General features: G+C 35.0%; 1 protein-coding gene across 1 annotated transcript in view; it reads left to right on the top strand.

The window, feature by feature from the left end:
• Window positions 1-20,609, top strand: part of LOC149244733 (protein BLISTER-like) — a 111,536-nt gene that overhangs the window by 13,342 nt on the left and 77,585 nt on the right. The window contains exon 2 of the mRNA XM_089374979.1: window positions 15,123-15,242. Coding sequence (XP_089231105.1) covers window positions 15,123-15,242 — 120 coding nt within the window. The remainder of the gene's footprint in view (window positions 1-15,122; window positions 15,243-20,609) is intronic.

Raw genomic sequence — 20,609 nt, 5'->3', positions numbered from 1 at the left:
GCTTCCAATATGATTCTTTCAAAGGGATACAATCAAAGGTTGCGAGTTAAGAGAAAATTTAGACTTGTTGCAAAGGATCTTTTGGCAAACCCAAAGGAGAAACTTCTTTAACAAAATTACAATGTCTTCCTTGGAGGATCTTTGGGTGAATAAAGCCTTTTAAAGGGGATTTGAGGTACAAATAATAGTTTTAAAATTAACTGTCCAATGGTGGTCTTTTTGGTGCTCCAATCTTAAAAAATTTAGCACAAGTCACCAACAATCCTCCTCTTGGACTGTCACAAGTCTACAAGAGATCAGCAAGATAGTTTAGAAAATTCTCAAAAATGATCTAAACTACTTAAAGTCACTACCATAATAAAAACAAAATTTCTAAGTTTAAAAGGTTAGATTTCTATGATATTTTACTAAGGGATGACCAAGTGAAATTGGTCTTTCTTGGGAAAATGGATTGCTGTTTGGACAACAATCCAAATAGAGGCCTAAATGCCCGATTTTCATTGAAAAACAAAGAGAAAGGTGAATAATTTTTGGAGTTGTAGGTTGTTACAAACAAAGTTCGTATACATAGTAGAATACCCAGAAGATTTGGTACATGTAAATATCCATTATAGGACAAAGATATGTTATATAAAAATGTACAAAAGATATTAGATGTTTTGATTACAATTGAGGGTCTCATATATATAGCTAGGTAGGTACCCTTTCATGAACGTTCATGTCCATAGAGACATGCCTCTTCAATACTAATTGCAAGTTAATTTATCATTATTTATGACTATTATTATTTATATATATTTTATTCATAACATTGCCCTCCTCTTCAAAAAGCTTTGTCCTCAGCTTATTGTTGATAAGACATATCATTTGTTAAGGTCTTTGTAATCTACTCGCATCTTTTGGAATTCTTTGATCTATCATCTTCGTTGATACAAGATGATAAGATCCTTGGAGTGAAACAAAATTGTTGAATTGAGAAGGGATTTGGCCATCCTAAATCAATCATCTGTGAAATCTTGCAGTTACTGGATATTTCAGATGACTTTTTATCAGAAGAAAATTGTGGAGACATCAACTTTCTTTGGAGCACAATTCACTTGTCTTTGGTTTGAATGATATAGATTTGTAGATTGTCTGAGATGTCTACTTTTATGATTTGGGTGTAGATAAGGAGTTCATGTGCTCTGATTTCCCCTTGTCTTGTTTGTGTCAACTTCCTGATTTACCTTAGGCACTATTGTTGTTGACTTGGTTACAAAATCTTCATTTGGAATTTTCATTGTCTGAACTGCAACTTCTAAGTACGTCTTCACTTCAACTGGTTTATCCTCTTCTTGAGTTGTGATATTGATTGGATCGGTATTCGTTCCTTTATCTTCAACTTGGACTATTACAACTGGAGACTTCAATACTTCCTCTTGAGTATGTTGTTCGAACCTGTCTTTTAGCGACTTCTTATCCTTCTTAAGCTTCTTAATTTGCGTTAATAATTTTTCACTATGGTCTTTAAGCTGATAAAGTTCTTCATTCTTGTTAGTGGTGATTTTGTCAACTTCTCTTTGCATATTTTGTAGTACCTTTTTACCTTCTTGAAAAAGTACTTTTGAAATATCTTGTGTGTCTTCTGGTGTTACTGAATTTGGTTTCAATGTGACATCTTATAGTGTTATTTTTTTTATTTTTGTATGAAAATGTCAAATCTTTTTTTTTTTGTATTTAGGATGAAAGACCCTAGAGTTTCCATCTAGGGTGGACCCAAAATAATGTCACCTTGATGGCTCCATAGGGATCAAATTGAACATTGTGATATAAATGTGTCATCGCCAATGTATAACTATAAATTGGTTATGTCATATTGTTTTATATCCTAATTGTCTAACTTTTCGATTACATTTGACTTTGGAATCACCAATTGGTTAGCAAGGTTAGGGTTTATATAATTTTCTTCTTCGGTGGGAGAGAGAGAAATAGTAATATCTTTTCCTACAAGAGTCCTTTTAATTCTAAATAGCACGAGAGCATAAGTTAATGAAGTTTCTGGAAATCTTTCTTCCTTTATTTCCAAATTAGACTCCATTCTTTTTGCTTCCGAGGTTGACTCCTTTTTGTATTCGTCAATAATACTTTGATCGAAGGGTTTATATATTCTTCTTGTGAATCACCACTTTATTAAAATATAATAAGTCCCTTTTTTATTCATTGTTACTATTTTACTTTTATTTATATATTCTTTTAATAATATATTTTTTTTAATTTCCCTTTGTATATATTATTATTATACCTTATTAATTAAAAACTCTAGGACCAATGGTTTCGATGCTCTGGGAGGACAAGTAAAATCATACAGAGGTCGATTGAACGAAAATGGTAGTTGACCTGTCGATGGTGGGGAACAACCAACAGTGACGTCAGCGGAATAGGGATGAACAAAGGCGTCTATTGACTAACGACAGTTGGCTAGTTAACAAGTGGTATGGCAATGTAGTTAAGGGAGAAGAGGTTGACAATGGTGTCAGCGGTCGAAGGTGGAAACGAGGAGTGAGTGTGGCGCTGTGGCTGAAATGAGAGGCGAGCAACATGTGGGCTATCATGGTGGTGTTCGATGCTTCGAGGGCGGAGGACCACAGACGATGGTGTTTGGTGCTTCGAGTGGCGATTGACGCTGCAGCCGACGACGAGGGTCTGTGAATGGGCGAGCAACGACAACTTGGTCGAGGAAGTGTGGCTGACAGGGTTGGTTTGGAAACAAAGCAATCACAGTGGCATACTTGCAGATGCCTGTATGGAAGGTTGCGAAGTGCGTACGGATATATGGATTTGACTTTGTGAATGGAGGTTGTGCTGCAGATAGATGTGGTCGATTGTGGGCAACGACAACGGATTGGGCAACCAGATGATGGCGAGACGAGCCAAGTGAGTTGTTTTGTTTTGTTTTTTTTAAATTTTATTATTTTTATTTTATTTTTTATGATTTTATATTTTCACCTTTCTTTTAATTTTTTTTGAATATATTTTTAATTTATATTTACATTTTTGACTCTTTTTTTATACATTTTTTTTTGCTTCTTTTTTCCATTTTATTTTACTATTTTATGGATTTTTTCTTGATATTTTGTTTTTTCCTCTTCTTTTAATTATATATATATGTATCTTTTTTTTAAATCTTTAATTATTCCTTTATGGTTAAAGACTTATGGGTAGAATGGAGAATCTCCAAAACTGTGTCACGAAATGCTTCAACGACAACAAGGTTGATGAATTTCGAAGACCAAAGACTTGGATTCGACTAGCTCTGTGCAATTTTTTAGTGTTTAGAGGATCAACCAACTCTGATGCCAATGTCACAAACAAAGTTCGTGTATGTAATAGAATACCCAAAAGATTTGGTATATGTAAATATCCATTATAGGACAAATGTATGTTATATAAAAAATGTATAAAATATATGAGATGTTTTGATTACAACTGAGGGTCTTGTATATATAGCTAGGCATGTACCCTTTCACAAATGGTCATGTACATAGAGACATGCCTCTTCAATACTAATTACTAGTTAATTAATCATTATTTATGACTATTATTATTTATATTATTTGTATTGTTCCAATTGATTTTCCGGATCCATTGCATTCATGTTGATTTAGAGATCGATGTTTCAAACCCACAATTGTGGTTCATCTTTAGGATACAAAGGATTGAGGAAAACTGATCAAACCCTAGTAATTAATAAATAGGTAAAGTTTCATGGTTTTTAGCAAAATGAACGACAATGATTTATTTATTTATTTTTTTAAATTTATTTTTGATTTATTTATTTATTTATATATTTTTTTTTTATGAAAGTGATGTACATTGATTGATTATGTTATTTAAATTAATATGAAAAATAATAATAAATATGGATTTTAAAGAAGGATTAATATAATTGTTAAATATATTAGCAATGATAATTTATCTGTTGATATATTTAATGTATTCATCTTATTTCAAGAATAGATAATATATTTAACATATTTAAAATAGTTATTAATGTATTTTTTGAATTAAAGATTAATTAACAAGTTATTAATAATTGTAGAAATTTCTGTTTTCCCACCCCGGTTTTCAGTTTCACCTTATTTCTCCCATATAGTTAAATGCCCATTCCCATATCCATACATTTAACACTGAAAAAATAAATTTTTGCTGAAAACACAAATTCTGGAAATTTTACAGAATGCTGGAAAATGCAGAAATAAAATTCAGCAGTGACAAACAGCCATTAAAACACATTTAAACACATATATTTTTGGTCAAGGTGACCCTGGAAAAACCCACTACAACTCTTGAGGAAAACCAGTTCGAGAACTCTTCTTTATTTCTGAAAATTGCCTTTTTTTACAGTGAGAAATATTCAGCAAAAAAAATCAGCAAGCAAATTTACAATTTATCTCTTTTCCCGTGCCTCACAGCAATCTGGAAATTATAGCAAATAGGACAGCAATAAATGATGTACGACCAACAATAAATGCGCTGTACGGATTGCAATAAATGCGCTGTACGGCCTGCAATAAATGCACTGTATGGTCCTCGTTTTGCGTGCAGAAAAACCAGCAAACTGCTCGATTTTTGTGCAAACCACTCCTCGAAAATTGTGCCAAAATCTGCCTTTTACTGTGTGCTGAATCAGCTGTACAAATCTGCTCAACTGTTGCCTTGGAATGTGTGCCAAGTTGCTGTCTCCTTCTCCTCCTTGCTCAGAAATCTCTCTTGCTCTCTTGCTCTCCTTTTCCCAATCTGCTCATGAAAGAATGAATGACCTTTTCCTCCTTTAATCTAACCCTAAGTGACTTTTGGGTGATCCCTAAATCCAATGGCTGAAATAGATTGAGATCTATGGCTGAGATTAAATGCTCATTTAAATCTCACTTTCTATTTTTTAATTCACCCCACTTTAATAAAGACCCACTTAGTCATTTATTTTCAAAGTCACTTTTCCTTTCTAATTTTTCATTGACTTTATAAAAGTCACTTTAAAATTAGACGTTAGTAACTTTATCACTTAAAGTCACTTTTAAATTAGATTTAACTTTATAAAAATTGTAAAGTCACTTTAGGAGAAAAATTAAATTCTTTTGGACACTTTTCCCTAGGCCAAAGATCAAAGCCTTAGGGAACCACCTGTCCTCCGGTACCAAATTTCAACAGTCATGTACATAGAGACATGCCTCTTCAATACTAATTACTAGTTAATTAATCATTATTTATGACTATTATTATTTATATTATTTGTATTGTTCCAATTGATTTTCCGGATCCATTGCATTCATGTTGATTTAGAGATCGATGTTTCGAACCCACAATTGTGGTTCATCTTTAGGATACAAAGGATTGAGGAAAACTGATAAAACCCTAGTAATTAATAAATAGGTAAAGTTTCATGGTTTTTAGAAAAATGAACGACAATGATTTATTTATTTATTTTTTTAAATTTATTTTTGATTTTTGATTTTTTTATTTATGAAAGTGATGTACATTGATTGATTATGTTATTTAAATTAATATGCATTAAATAATAATAAATATGGATTTTAAAGAAGGATTAATATAATTGTTAAATATATTAGCAATGATAATTTATCTGTTGATATATTTAATGTATTCATCTTATTTCAAGAATAGATAATATATTTAACATATTTAAAATAGTTATTAATGTATTTTTTGAATTAAAGATTAATTAACAAGTTATTAATAATAAAAATATTGAATAATTAGTATCTTACTAATGATTAGATGTATATTTTGTGAAAGCAATATTAAACATTAATTAAACCTAGGGAGAGAATTAATTAAAAAATGAGACCTAGGTTTAGGTAATTCGGGAAGATGTGGATTGAGATGTTAGTGTGGGGATCCAATTTTCGCCCATCCTTCATCCCTTTGAGGTTATTAGGATGTTTATTGATTTCAATGGCCTCTCTAAATTTTCTGTGGAAGTAGTGATCAATTTTGGCTAGGATGCGAGTATTCTCAATGCAAATATGATGTTTGGTTTTGTCAGAATGTTCTGCAAATGCGGAGTTCTTTGATCGATTGTGTTTTATATCAACAGAGTGTTCTAGGATACGAGTATTGATGGATCGGCCAGTGCCCCCAACATATGGAATTCCACAAGAACATGGAATTAAATAAACACCTTTATGGCTTTTAGGGTCAATGGGATCTTTAACAGAATTTAGGCAGTTGCAGATGGTATTCAAAGGTTTAAAGGTCGTCATGGTTCTATGTTTATTTAATATATGTGCAATTTTGTTAGTGGTCCCAAGAACATAGGGAAGTCTAACTTTGCCAATGTAGTTATCCAAATTTTTGTTTTTGTGATAAGTTTCTTTGCTAGCTTTATTCATAGCCTTGATAACTTGATGTTGATTGTATCCACTTTTTAAGAACACATTTACGAGATGGGTTTTCTCTCCGAGATGGAGAGAAAACACCTAGATGGAAAATCGAGAGAAAATAAACTTATATTTTTTTGATACATTTCATGCATGTATTCATGTGATGGCGGAAACAACTATTTCTGCTGATATATACAAGTATGCTTCATAAAAAATGTAGAGTTCAGCTATGGAGGGTGTTGAAGTATAGGCCTTAGAGAAAATGCATATGATATAAATACAATAAATATAAGCTAGGCTATGCCGAGTTTGGACAACCTATTTTCACTGTGTTGTAGATGTAGTGTGATAAAAAAAGCAAAAAGTCAATAAAAGTATTTTGCTGAGCCTTCTAATTTGAGATGTCTTCCTCAATAAAAGGATGATGATAGAATTCATGTGCCTCGCCCTTGTGTGTTAAGATATTCCAACACATAGGAAATAGTTAAGTATAACTTGGTCTAGTATAGAGTTAGGTAAAGTGTGTTTCTTTACTATGTACATTTTGTAACTTGCAATCCGACGGTCATGATATGTAGTGATCTGATGGTTCACTCTCTCCTCGGTATTACTGATACTTGATCCGTGGCTTAACAACCGATTGGTCCTTGATCTCTATTTAAAGAGCATGGAGGGTCATTTGTAGGTTAACCGTTCATGAGAGAAGCTTATGTAAATTTTCATTCTTTTTATTAATATATTGCCTGAAGTGGCCGCGTTGGCTCAGGCCGTGGACTGTTTCCCTCTTTGAGGGTTTTAACCACGTCAAACTAATGGTGTATTGATCTGTGATCTGTATGTGAGCGGTGTCCTTTGGTGTTCTGTCTGAGGAACTTACCCTGTAAATTCCTACATTGTGGTACCTTATGATCAACCATGCCATGCGAGCCATTAGAATACCATCTTTAAAGAGTGTGTATGCTGTGATGTTGTGCTCCTTGTAGATGTTGGAAGCAAAGAAAAAAGAGAAAATGGATTTTAGATGTTTTATATCATTTACCATTGGTAGAAGTCTTAGGTTGTGGCATCTGTTTATGCCTCTTATCCAATTTATAATCAGATGCGAGTCCCCAAAAATTTGAAGAGAGTATGTTCTGTTCATGAGCAAATATCAGTAAGAGCTTGAGGGCCATAAGTTAGTTTTTTGTGCCCTTTCCCAGTCCTATTTTAATGTGGAAATAGTGGCTGTCATCAATTTGAAGAACACCACCATCACCACAAATTTTCGGATTACTCACTAAAGAGATTAGCTTTAGGAATTTTGGCTTAATAAAACTATAAAATAAGCCCAAGGGAGAGGTGAAGAGACAAGTGGAGGAAGCAATTTTCTCTAGAGCGATAGGTTGAACTAGACTGAGGAGATGTGAGAAATGCAACAGGAAATTTCGGGAAAAATTCAAGGAGGCTAAGTTTAGGAAAGAAGGAGGTCGAGTTGTTGAAGAAGAGGGCTGAATTGTGGAGGAGGCCTAATTATTCAAAAAGGTCAATTTCGCTAGTGTGAAGCGGCTGTGTGAGACTGGGAGAAAGGGAGGTCGATTTTCTAGTGACACGCTAGTTCTCCAAGGTTGATTTGCTTCAAGTGGGTCGATTTTTTGAGGCTGAATTCTTTGAGGTCGATTTTCTGAGTGAGGCCAATTTTTTAGATGCCCAACAACTGTGTTTTTTATGTATTCTCTGTGGGTCTAACCCAACATTTTCCCTAGAAATTTAATGAAGGAAGATTGTGTTGGGTGTAAATTTGTTGTTGTAGTGTGATTGATTTCTTCATTTTATTTCTGCTGCGTTTTTTAAGTTAATATACTATTGTATTAATTTTTTTACAATTAAAAAAATATTTGAGATAAATATTTTATGGGGTTTTAAAAAATTGTTGAAGTAAAATAAACCAGATTTGGTATGAGAAAAATTAACACTTTTGACCCATTCCAACACACTTCGAAGAATCCCATTGCACAATCCTTTTTCAAGTGTATATTGATGACAAGCATTGCATTTGAAAGGGGCCTTTTATAGTCCAAAAGTTTAGTGATGTACCATTGACCAAAAGCAATATTTGTAGTCACAAGTAAACCATGTAAAAAAGCGTAAACCATGTCTGAAAGCTATTTCCATACAGATCTTATCCATAAAATTGGAAGAACTAGCTTTGGATCTTTCATCTCCACTCAAAATGCCTTGGCACATTCTTGATCAATATGAAGACTTTCTCTTGCCACAATTTAATAGGCAAACCAAGAAGCTTTACCCATTCAACTTGTGTATTTACACTATCCCTTTGAGGGTCAAAACAAGGCAACCACAATTTTAAGGACAATTGAGTATTACTGTAGAATTAGCCCTATTGTTGAATAATCTCTAGATTTTTGCTTGTTTTGAACACAATAGTTATCCACCTTTTCATAAATAAATTAAAGGAATGTGTACCCTATGTACCCTAGAATTGTCACCCAATGATTTTGATTCCATTGGCACATTGAAATCTTGAGACAAAATGACCATGTAGCTTACCCACTAGAGCAAAATTTCAAGAAAATGCCCTCATCCAACACAAGTTTTAACTTTTCCTTAAATTTACCACCCGTGTCTTTCTCCTATGCACGTTGTGCTTACTTCTCATAAACCCTAATCTTGCAATCACAATGCAGTTTCTTTTAATAGCTTGGAACCTCTATCCTTTGGGAGATGATCATTGCATGGTGGAATACCATAGGGAGGTGACTTTATGATGGTACAAGTGGGTGGTAACAGAGGCCATACTATCTAGTATTTTTCCATTGTCACATTGAGCTGATCATAGCATGGGGTCCATGATTAAGTCTTATTGGATAGGTTCTCATTCCCCTTATGTCCATTATAGTGGTCAGGGGTCGGGGCTGAAAAAAACCATATTACTTTCACTCAAATATGCAAAGATTCTGACTTTTGGAGGATGATAAAACTTACTAAGAGATCTCCAAATGTGTCCCTAACAATGAAAGGAACATGTTCTTTCTGTCAGGTCATTCTAGTGGACCAGTAGAGTAGTATATGAAATCCTCATTTTCCACTTGATTCATATTTACCTCAGTTTTTACCTCCTCAGACCACCACATTTTTGCTTTTCCACTTATGCTTTTGTATAGATGTTGCATACATATATATTATTTGACATAATGTTCGCTATTACTATTAATAAAACAATATGTACAGAGATTTTATACGAGATAAAGTGGGCTGGATATGCAGCCTACACAAGCACCAACAGAGTCTTGACAAAATTTAAGAAGTGGGTTGTGGTGACCACTATGGGTCAATGACCCCATAGCAGTACACCCTTTTTTTTCGCAAAAAGGATCTATCATGTTCAAGTGTTCACATCATTCAGATTTCATCATCAGTCGACAATTTGTTAAAGATGTAAACCCATTTTGCATGGTTATAATGTAAATGATCTTAGTAAGACCATCATGTATGTAACAACCTAGGTAAGCATAGTATTTTTGGTGATGATTTCTACCCAAGGAGGTTTTTTGTCTCACTGATTCATCTGTGTCTTCAGACACAAATGATCGGCTGGGTTTTTCCCTCCAACCTCACCCCAAAGCTAGGGTGGATTTTGTCGTCAATATATTAAGTGAGTCCTAGTGTTTTTTATCGAGTCCTTGTAAAGGTAATTTGGGAATAATCCTAGCTAGTTGGCTAGATTATTTTATTACAAATTACTTAGTCTAGTAGATCATATTTTGAGTTGCAGAATTGGGTAGATTTTTGATGGTCTATAACAAACGAGTGTTCCCTCTTCATTGAAATATCTTGATGTAAAAAATATTTAGTGCATGGTCCCAAATAATTAGACACCATGGCTAAATATTAGAGAGTTGGAAAAATTATTAATCCCCTCATAAGTCAATTAATTAAATTTTCTGGCAATATTAAATTAAATCCTAAGCCAAAAATTTAATTAATTTTGTGTCATATGTAAAATTAAATTCTTGAAAGGTGATATTCGTGGGTTTTAAAGAAGTTAATTTTTGAAGGTCCCTGGCCAAGGGATTATTGAAGAAATCAAGAAATTTTGGAACCCTTGGGCCTTGGTGGTTAAGTCTAAGTCATTTTTTTGAAGAAATTAACTCAAAATAATTAATTTTGAGTTAATTAAAAATCAATTAAATGAAAAATTCGATTTTCTCAAAAAATAAATAATTTCGATGGTGATGATTAAAGATTAATTAAAGTTTTATGAACGATCGAGATTAATTTGACAGAGATCAAGCCAACTAGCTGTTGGAGATTTTATCTATAAATTAGAGGTCAGTGTTAGTCTGCTTTTTCATTCGATCTTTGAATCATGTACTAAGCTCTAAAGCTCTCTTGGCTATTTTTTGGAATAAATGCAATAGTCTTTTGGGTTTCAAATTGTGGTGGTGTTTCTTTTCATGAATTTATGGTAACATTGTTTTAATTACTTCTTAATATAATGTGAAAACTATCAATCAATAGTTCACTTAGAATAATCTGAATACAAATATCTTATTTAGTTTGTTGGATCTAGGGTAACATTTTCAATTTTGATTGAATTAGCAAGTATCTATATTTCTTCGGAATTTTATTGTTATTCTATTTCTCTACTTGGTTTGATGGTTGATCTAGTGTTTGCAGAAGAACTTTCAGTTTTTCATTGAGCGTTTGGGGATAGTCCTCAGTTGGACTAGCCAATTCTCAACACATTTTTTGAAGAACCTACCTCATATAAACTTTAGGATTTATCTAACGATTAATTTTTTCTACAGGGTGTTTTTGGGCTAGTACCTCTCTAAAAAGCAAATTCTTTTAAATATTTTTGTGGAAACTTTGACAGATTTGGCTAGTAAGAGCAGCCTTAGATCTTAAGATCTGGGAGCGGAGTCAGACTCATACTCCTTAGATCTTACAAATCCGCAACTCATATGCATAGATCTGTAGATATTTTATATAGATCTGAGATTTATTTATTTATTTGGGTATTGGGGTTTTTATTTGTTTTTTGTATATATTAGGATCTGGATATTTTTTTTTTGTTTTCTATTTTGGAGGTGCAGATCTGAAAGAAAAATTTAATTTGGCCCCAGATGTAAACCCTGCAGAGCAAGATTTGGCCTCAGAAAAAAATTAGCAAGGAAGATTATTCAAATTTTGTTTTTAAGGGGTTTCAAATTTAGATTTGAGGACTTCATAAGTTTTTCTCAGAGGAAATTTGAAGCAAGAATATATCGGTTTAATATATAAAGTTTCTAGGATTTATTTTGAGGTTCTTGGGCTTCCATTTGCTGCTTTGAAGCCCTTCGGAAATTGCTGCTCTTTTCTGTTGTGTTTTTTCTCCTCTCTGTGCAAAAATTTGACATTTTTTCTTCTCTGCAAACCTTTGCGTTTTTCCTTCTCTGCTCCCTCAAATCATAGTTCTTTATCCTCCTAACCCTAGCTCATCCTCTCCGCGTGCTTTGATCCCCTCTTTCGTTGCTGCGTCCTTCCTTCCGTGTTCATCTTCTTGTTGCTCCATTTCCTCTGTGCGTCCCCTCCTCAGATCTGCGCCCCTTTCTCCCTCCGCCTCCATTGCCCTGTCGTGATTTCTTATCCGCAACCCTAGTCTCGTCCCTCTTCCTGCGTTTTTTCTCCCTCACGCTCCCAACTCGCAACCCTTGTTTCTTTATCTGCTGCCTTCTTATCTACCTGCTGCCCCCTACGTCGACTTCTTCTCTAAGCATCCAACTCCTTCTCCCTTCCTCCATTCACATCCCTGCAAAACTCCTTCTTGTCTCCCTTTTTCAATTTCCCTTTGTATTATGTTTCAACTTTTCCCTAGGGTTAAGATTCATGAAATAAAATAAATCATTTTTTTTAAATCGCATTCATTTTTGGTTTTTTTGAATTTTGAATTTTTTGATTTTTGACTTTGTTTTTTTTCAAACAAAAGAAAAAGATTAAAATTTCGATATTCATTTTTTTTAGTGTGGGTGTAATTTTTTTTGAAAAGAATTTAATCTAAATAAAATCTTAAGGTTTCAAAAATTCGAATAAAAATTGCTATGTGGCCCTTGGCCTATTGAAAATTAAATTAAACCTTTTTGATTTTCACATTTGGCACATTAAAATTTTACTCATAAACCTTGTCACATTAAATTTGCCAAAGGAATAATATAAATTTTTAAATCTAAAGTTCTTTTTTGGGGTTTTTTGTGTCAAGGGTTTGGGACTTCAAATTTTAGAAGGGAAATTTTTGTGGGAAAAATTTAAAATTTTTCTATAGTCAAGGCACATTTAAATATTTTTAAAAATTATCTCTAAAATTTGACTATAGGAAAACAAGATTTTTTTTTGGATTTGGGTCGCTTAAAAAGATTATTTTAAATCCGGAATTGTTTGAAGTGTTTAGCATTTGAGTTTCATGGTTCTTCATGGTAATTAATTTTCGGAATTTAAGTGCTTAGGTTTTATAATCACGAACATTGGGTTGTTTGTGCTTGGCATCTATTGAGATTGCTCATCATTTAAATAACTCTAAGCGTGGTTTAATTACTTGAATTATTGGATATTTATTGCATATTAATTTTTTTTGAGATTTTTTTCAAGTAATTTATAAGTACTCTTTCACGGAATTGTGATAAATTGCATATATTTTGTTTCCTAAACCGAGTATTTCTAAGCATCTATATAATTGGCATTGATATTAAAGAATTGCGAAGAGGTTTTTATTCTTTTTGAGCTATAATTGCATTGGAAAGAATCTAAATAAATTGAAGTGATAAGCTTGTGATTTAATTGGGCATTATATTGTGATTTTATTTTTTTAAGCATATCGCTGAAAAGTTTTTTTCTTTCAGTCTAGTGAATTGAATATTCATTTTGGCGATTAAGGGCTTTGACATATAACTCACATATAGATTGTGGCATAAGCGCTTTCAATCCTTGATTTAGCTTCAGCTCGCTTCTAATCATCTTGTGCATTTGCATATTAAGTTAGTCCTGCATAATTAAAATTTTCAAATATAAGCTTGGTTGATAGAAAAATAGTTACCCATCCATCTTTGCTTGAGAAGCCTGCTGTTAATAGTACTTAAAACGGTGACCTTGTAGTCGTTAGAGACACAACTCTTTGCAATGCAAGAGACACCGAGTATGTTAGATTTACAAGAGAGGTATCGTTAATCACACTTTAGTGTGCTTCACCTTATCTTCTCTCTGCCACTTACTACGAAATCAGACTCAATATAGAAAGGATCAAAGGGTTAAAACTTAGATAGACAATTAACTAAAATTTACCAAGATTCCTGCATCCCTCATTAGCTTTAGGATGTGCACTTCATATAAGATAGTTACTCATCCAAGCAACAACTTTTAATCAATTATTTGGTCCTAAATTTCCTAGCAAGATAGTTGACTCCATAAGGCATTGATATCAATTGTTTAAATCTAATTGAATCCTATAAGTCTTGTTAAATCTCAAACAAGTGCTTGGTCGCTTGAATGTGTCTCCCGAACTGGTTGGTTCTAACTTCCCAACTAGTTCTCCTCCTTTCCATTTCCAAAGGGTCTAGCCCCCTTAGCTCGTTGTTGGGAGACAACTTAAACAGAGAGATTGGGGATCAGGGTGAAAGCCCCCGATCTCAGCCGTTGTTGCGGTGCCTAGACATTTTGTGCGACAACAGGTTGGCTTGTGGCAAAACACTCTTTACATACAGCTGCAAATAAACATAAGTCCAAACCGCTAAATAGCATCGGCCTGCTGTGGTGATCCCTGTCATCGTGAATGTGAGAGTGTGCTCACTTGACAGGGGAAATACCTGGCAGTGGGTCAACCCCCAGGAATCCAGTGATCAATTTAAATGGGCCATTTCCATCTGGAATCTAACAGGCTCAGACAAACTAGTGCACCATTATACCACAAGAAATTTGTGAAGGCTATCTCTATCATTAAATAGATGTTCAGTGCATTTCTTCCACAAAAAGAAAAGAACTTTAACATGAACAAGCATCCAAGAAGAATGAAACACAATAACCCAAGGATGATGATCTCCTAACAACGGTTTCTTCCTCAGAATGGAAGCCGGGGGTTATTACCTTGACGACAGCCTACGAAGAGGCCCTTGCAGGGTTGGCAAAGGAATAAATCTGGAACAAGTTTTTCGGGGTTTCATGGGTTTTGAACTTGTAGGTATGTTAATATGTTAGCAAGAGGCAGACCCATGTAATTAATGACCAGATGATAAAAACTTTCTTTGTTTCTAATGTTGGCTTCCATGGGCTTCACAGCTTATAAAAATATTTTAATAGCTTCATTTTGGCCTGCATTTGTTTCTTCCCATCATAACATTTTTAGTATGAACATTTTTTTTACTGGGCTAATGCACGTCACAGGAAGTAGGCTGGTGTTGGATAGCAGCAGCCAGCCAACCTTTTGTGTGTGTGCCTGCACATTCACATTCATATACTATTGTTTCAAGCTTGCATGTCCTGTTTGTTTCACTGCTGCACTTTTTTATTGCTTAATAAATTTGTTATAAATATTCTGAATGTTGGAAGAACCAAACGTATATGTTGATGCTGTTGGATGCTTTACTTTATCTCCAATGTTTGTTTATGTTATGATTACGAAGATATTTTGGATTTAAAGAAATAAAAAGTTCAAGCATGATATTGTCGTATCTTGCTCATGCTTCAATATTTCTTGTTTGATTTTATGAATTACAGCATATCGAAGATTTGACACAGGAGAAATTTGCCTTGCAACGAGCGCTTGATGCCTCAAGAACATTGGCTGAATCATTGGCTCAGGAAAATTCGTCTCTCACAGATGCCTTCAATCAGCAGGTAATAATTAGGCAATAGATAATGGCTCTTGTATGCAAACCATATTAAAGTTGTGTTTGCTGGGTTGATACAGTTGTAAAAGTTTATATGCGAGAGAACATTAAAACCATGCACAAAAATATGCAACATAGAAGTCTAAAAAGCACAAGAAATGGTTTTGCTATTTGATATTCATGTTGCAAATTAAGAGCAGTGCAGTCTGTTCAGCTATCTGCATGTGAGTTTTACTGCTGTTTTGGATATTTCTACTTGGCAGCTAATGTATTTTTAGAGCTTTTTACTTCATTGTTTTCGCCTATGAATGACTTCATGTTTTTCCTGTTCTTACTTCCTCATGCTTATGTTTAATTCTTCTCGAATCTCTATTCACCCATTTCTCTGTTGGCAACTAGCCATGCTTATTTTCAGTGTCATTCCACCCATGACGCTGTTATCATGCAAATGTGCACAGGTAGATTGGCTTCTCTTTTTGGCATGGTGCTTTTCCACTCTCAGGTGGGTGTTCCTAAGGGACATATACTACCATCTAACCTAAAATTCTGTAAAAATTCCAAGATGATCATCCCACAAAGGACTTCCTTTTGGGCCGTCTATAAACAATGAAGAATGAGGGTAACTTTCAAATAATGTTCGTAAGTGGTTGATATCAAATTCTAGAGATAGAGGTCAAAACAAAATGAATGTAAATGAATGAGAGAATGTGCACCTTAAGCGAGAAGAATTCAAAGTAAATGCACAGTGGACTACTATAATGCTGCAAAAAATAATTTAATCAACAACAGCCAAAAGATTCATAGAACTAGAACAAATCATAGTTGTATTACATTACATGTTACCCAAGAGATTATTTGCATCATAGTGAGTCATAGTGACAGGTTGCCATTGATCTCCTTGCTTGTACTGAAGGTAGTGGCCTAGGTCTGATAAGTGGAAGAGTGAGAAGCTGTCCTTCGTGACGAAACAGTCCCAAGAAAGAAACTGTCTAACCCTTCCTCTACTTCTAAACTCTGAATATATTGAACTCTCATCTCCTCTAAAGCATGTCACTCTAACTGCTGGAAAAAAGGAGGAAATAAAGCGTAGATTAAGGCAAAAGCTCTGCATGCAAGCTAAATATGACCCATTTTTTTGCTTTTGGAATAGTTTTTTCCATTTCTGTTTGACTACCTATTCCTTGCCTTCTAATGGCTTTTCTTTCTGTTTGGAAAAACTTTCCTTTTTCTGATTGCTTAAATCGACCTCTCCATACTGCTGGGTGATTTTTTACTAACGAACAAGTCACTACTGCCACATCATGCCAGCACTGGATTAAGCATCTCTTGCTGTTGTTTAGAACCCTAATTCACTGCTTTTATGCCTGCTAGTACGTTTCCTACTTCAATGAAGTGCTTAAATATCTCCATGAGTTCTCTTGTGAACTAATCAATACTCCAATAATGTAGAGCAAGTCAAACTAATCCCGTTCTGCTTGATCAAATTTAGCATAAGGTAATTCTGACTTTATGTTTCCTGCTTTCTTTGACAACAACAACTTTCTCTTTTTTGCCTTTTTCTTTGCATGCAAGTATGGACCATAAAAAGTCAAAACAACACCTTTTTGATTTAGTTTCCGATCCACCCAAGGCATTTGAATGAGCATTCCCTGTTTGACAGGATTAGCAAGGAGAATTTCAATGTTGGCTCTCCTTAACCTAAATCTGCTAAAAGAAATACCGAGTGAGGAATGAGGGTAACCCCATGAATCAGGGGATTGGCTAGAAGAAAAAAATTCAAAATGAGAAAGGTGATTTTGGCATGTTTAATCAGTCAATACAAGTTTTAGGCTTTACTTCATGTTGATATTAGACATACTAGACAAGGTTCAACTTGGGCTTTCTGCTTATAATAACCAGATCACAGAACTGCCAAAATATCTCACTGGAAAGAGGCTGCTTCTGTGGTATATTTCCTCCAATGCCTTCATCTTTGTCATATGTTAGATTTTGTAGCTTGGATAAGTGTTGTAGTCTTAAGCATGGTTTTTAAAACCGGAACCGGTGACCGGACCGGTCCACCTAATGAACCGGTTTACGGACCGGAACCGGTCTAACCGGGACTGGTTTGGTCTAAACGAACCGGTTTTTAAAAAAACATTAAATAATTAATTTTTAATGAAACAAAACTATTTTTAAGATGTAAAACCATGATTCCAAGCCAATAGAGACAAAATATGCAAAGTTTGCTCATTTATATACCATGTAAAGGTGAATATATCAAAATGGCACTGAGTGCAATACATATCATCGACAAAATAGCAAAATACATAAGAAATGAGGCTCTAAATGGCCTATAAAGTCCAAAAACAATGGTGCAAGCTATGAGGCCATTGGCCTACAGTCCTTCCAATTTCAGAAGTTCCTTTTTCACACCCAAATGTCAAAACCCTAGAGCCTTTGCTCATGTGATGAAGTCCATCACTGCTTCCAAATCTCTGTAGCAACATTTTGTGCAAATAATGATCTTCATTATTCAGGCCTTAGCATTAGATTTCAGAACCTAAGTGTTCATAGTAGTAAATGCATATGGCATCAATCTTCAATCCAACATGTCCTTTATGTCTTTGGCCTGCTGCAAAAGATTTGACCTTTTCAAGGGAGGACCTTTGATTTCTCAAGTTTCAACTGAAGAAGTACTTGGTCTCATTTCCACTGTGATAGAACTCCCTTTACCACAATGTGCTTTCTCCAAAGGCATGCTAGTGAAAGTGGTCCATTTTCTATTTCAAGGGTGAGCATCACAGATACAGTTCTTCAAATACCCATCAGTAATCATATGCAATGCAAGATTCACAGTATAATATTTCCACACTTCAGTCTTTCAGTATATGAGTAAAGATCTCACATTTCTTATATGTGGCTATGACTTGCTTTGAGCCACAATCCATATTGTACTTCTTGTCATTTCTTCTTGCTTTAGCACTATTTCATTTGGCATGATTGAAGACTGTTCATCGTTGTCCTTAAGGATTTAAGGATACCTTACAGTCCCTGATTAATCTATAATGAGTCTTCAAGTTCAAACTTCAAGATATACTGAGACCAATAGTTCTGATTTTCTGCAGACCTATACCGGTCCACGGACAGTCTACAAGAATGAAAAATCACTGATAGCAAATTCAGTGATTGCTTCATATGTTTTACTTTGCAGACACATACTGTTGATGTAGATCAGGCCTCATATTCATCATAGAACTGTAGAACTGCATGTACATCTTGTAAACCTTGACAGCCTTCTAACCAGTCACCAGTGGTATTTTATATGATCAGTAAACTGTTTCGTTTGAAGAGCATGCCTAAAACCGGCCGGTTTGATACAAACCGGCCGGTTCCGTCCTAAACCGGCCGGTTTTCCACCGGTTAGGGCAAAAACTGGGCGAAGGGGGCCTTCCAACCGGGTTTTTTGGCCGGTCTAGACCGGCGGCCTTGCTAACCGGCCGATTAGACCGGTAACCGGTTTTTTAAAATGGTTTTGAAAACTATGGTCTTAAGTGGTGTCGTTGAGACTAAGAACATGGAGGAATTAATTATCTCCAAGCCCAAGTAATTTTCCTAAGTTTCACCTAGGGAAAATATCTTTAATTATGTCAATTAGTGGTTTTTTAATTTCCCAAGTCCAACTTAGGGAAAGTGAATGAGAGACTATAAAGGGAACCGATGGGCAACACTGGAGGCACAGCGAGTGAGTGATTTTCAGAAGGCACCAGAGGGTTTCCCCATCAGTGATCGAGGAGAGATATTTCCTGGATTATTCTTTATTTTCTGAGTTTTAGAGGGAGTTTAACAGGGCTGAATTATTACTGCAGAAGTATTTCGAGTTTGGAAGTGCGAGTTTGCTAGTTTACTAGTGCAAGTTGCCAGAGGTCTAAATTGATTTGTCAATTGCCAGTGCAAATTGCTGGAGGTAGTGTGAGTGGCTTGCGCGAGTTAGTGGAGGTAGTATAACTTGCTAGATCGATTTCCTTGAGGCAGTGTGAATTTCTGAGAAGAGTAGTGCGTTCCCACTTATCTAGTGCGATTGCAAGAAGGGAGTGCAAATTGCAGGAAGGGCCGAGTTGATCTACAGAGGTAGACAATGAAGTTTTTCAGTTTGATTTGTTTAAAGGTGTAGAGGTGGTGATAAAAATATTGCCGGAGCTTTGCCAATGTCAGGGAAGCTGTTTGTGTATTTTCTCAATAGCAGTTTTGCTGAAGAAATTAATAAAACCCCTCAGATCTAAAAAACTAGTTTTCCCCACATTGGGGTTTTTCCATAGACGTTTTTTGTCCAAAAACTTTGGTGTAAATTGTGTGATTGGTTTCTCGTATATTTCCTGTAATTTATTTTTGTGATTGGTGCTGCTTATGTTATTATTTATTTCCCGCAGAAGAATTTGTTTGCCATGAATAAGTAACATGAAATAATTAATTGGGTTAATAACACTCTGTATGTAGCTAAAAATTTTACATCATCAAGATTACTTATCAACTAATAAAGAAATGTATTCCTTCTTGCTTTGTAAACTTGTAGATTCAACTCGCTACAAGAACAATGCCATAGTCATCTAATGAATGAGACTCATGGCCACACCCTTCACCATATTACTGCAAGTACATGTGGAGTATACCTAGGGGTGATAGTATGGGGTACAGAGGGAGGTACCCAAGGGAATAATGTAATAATGAGATGGGCCATAGTTAATAAATAAAGTGGTTAACTTGCATCATGTAAGGGACCACAAGTTGTTAGCAATAATGTGATAAGCCCATGGTATTGAGAGAACCATGGTAATGACCCATGGTATTGTATGTATGAATCTTATATAGAGGCTAGAGACTCCTCATTGAGAGGTGTCAAGGAATATTGTATTGACAAGCATATGGCTGGTGGAGTGTTCTCCTTCCTTAAGGAGTGATTGTATGGTGTTGCTCTACCTCAAGGGTTTGATCAATAAAGAAGCATTTCTATTTCTATCTTGTTATTTTTCGGTATATTTGCTTTATCATATATTTGCAGGAGAAACATAGAACCAGATCCAGACCATAATATAGAGGGAGCCAACAAAACCAGGATACACAGAAGATGGCGGGGAAGATTGTTGGACATTGGATAAACCAACACTCCCCGTGTGTGTCGCGACATGTGCTTAATCACCTCTCGTGGATCCGTTAACTCTAGCGATGCGTTTGTTTACTAATACTTGTGGGTTTTGGTGTAACAACAATCATGATTCCAACAAGTGGTATCAGAGCCAAAGGTCTCGAGTTTGAATCACACCCGGCTCGTGGCGGGGGAGGGGGGGAGATTATTGGACATTGGATAAACCAACGCTCCTTGTGTGTTTTGCGACAT

The sequence above is a fragment of the Pinus tabuliformis genome, chromosome 8 (assembly GCF_031772625.1).
Source record: "Pinus tabuliformis cultivar Carrire ecotype Pingquan chromosome 8, CPIR1, whole genome shotgun sequence".
Taxonomy (NCBI): domain Eukaryota; kingdom Viridiplantae; phylum Streptophyta; class Pinopsida; order Pinales; family Pinaceae; genus Pinus; species Pinus tabuliformis.
Note: the sequence above shows the minus strand (reverse complement) of the source record. Positions and strands in the feature narration are given on the sequence as shown.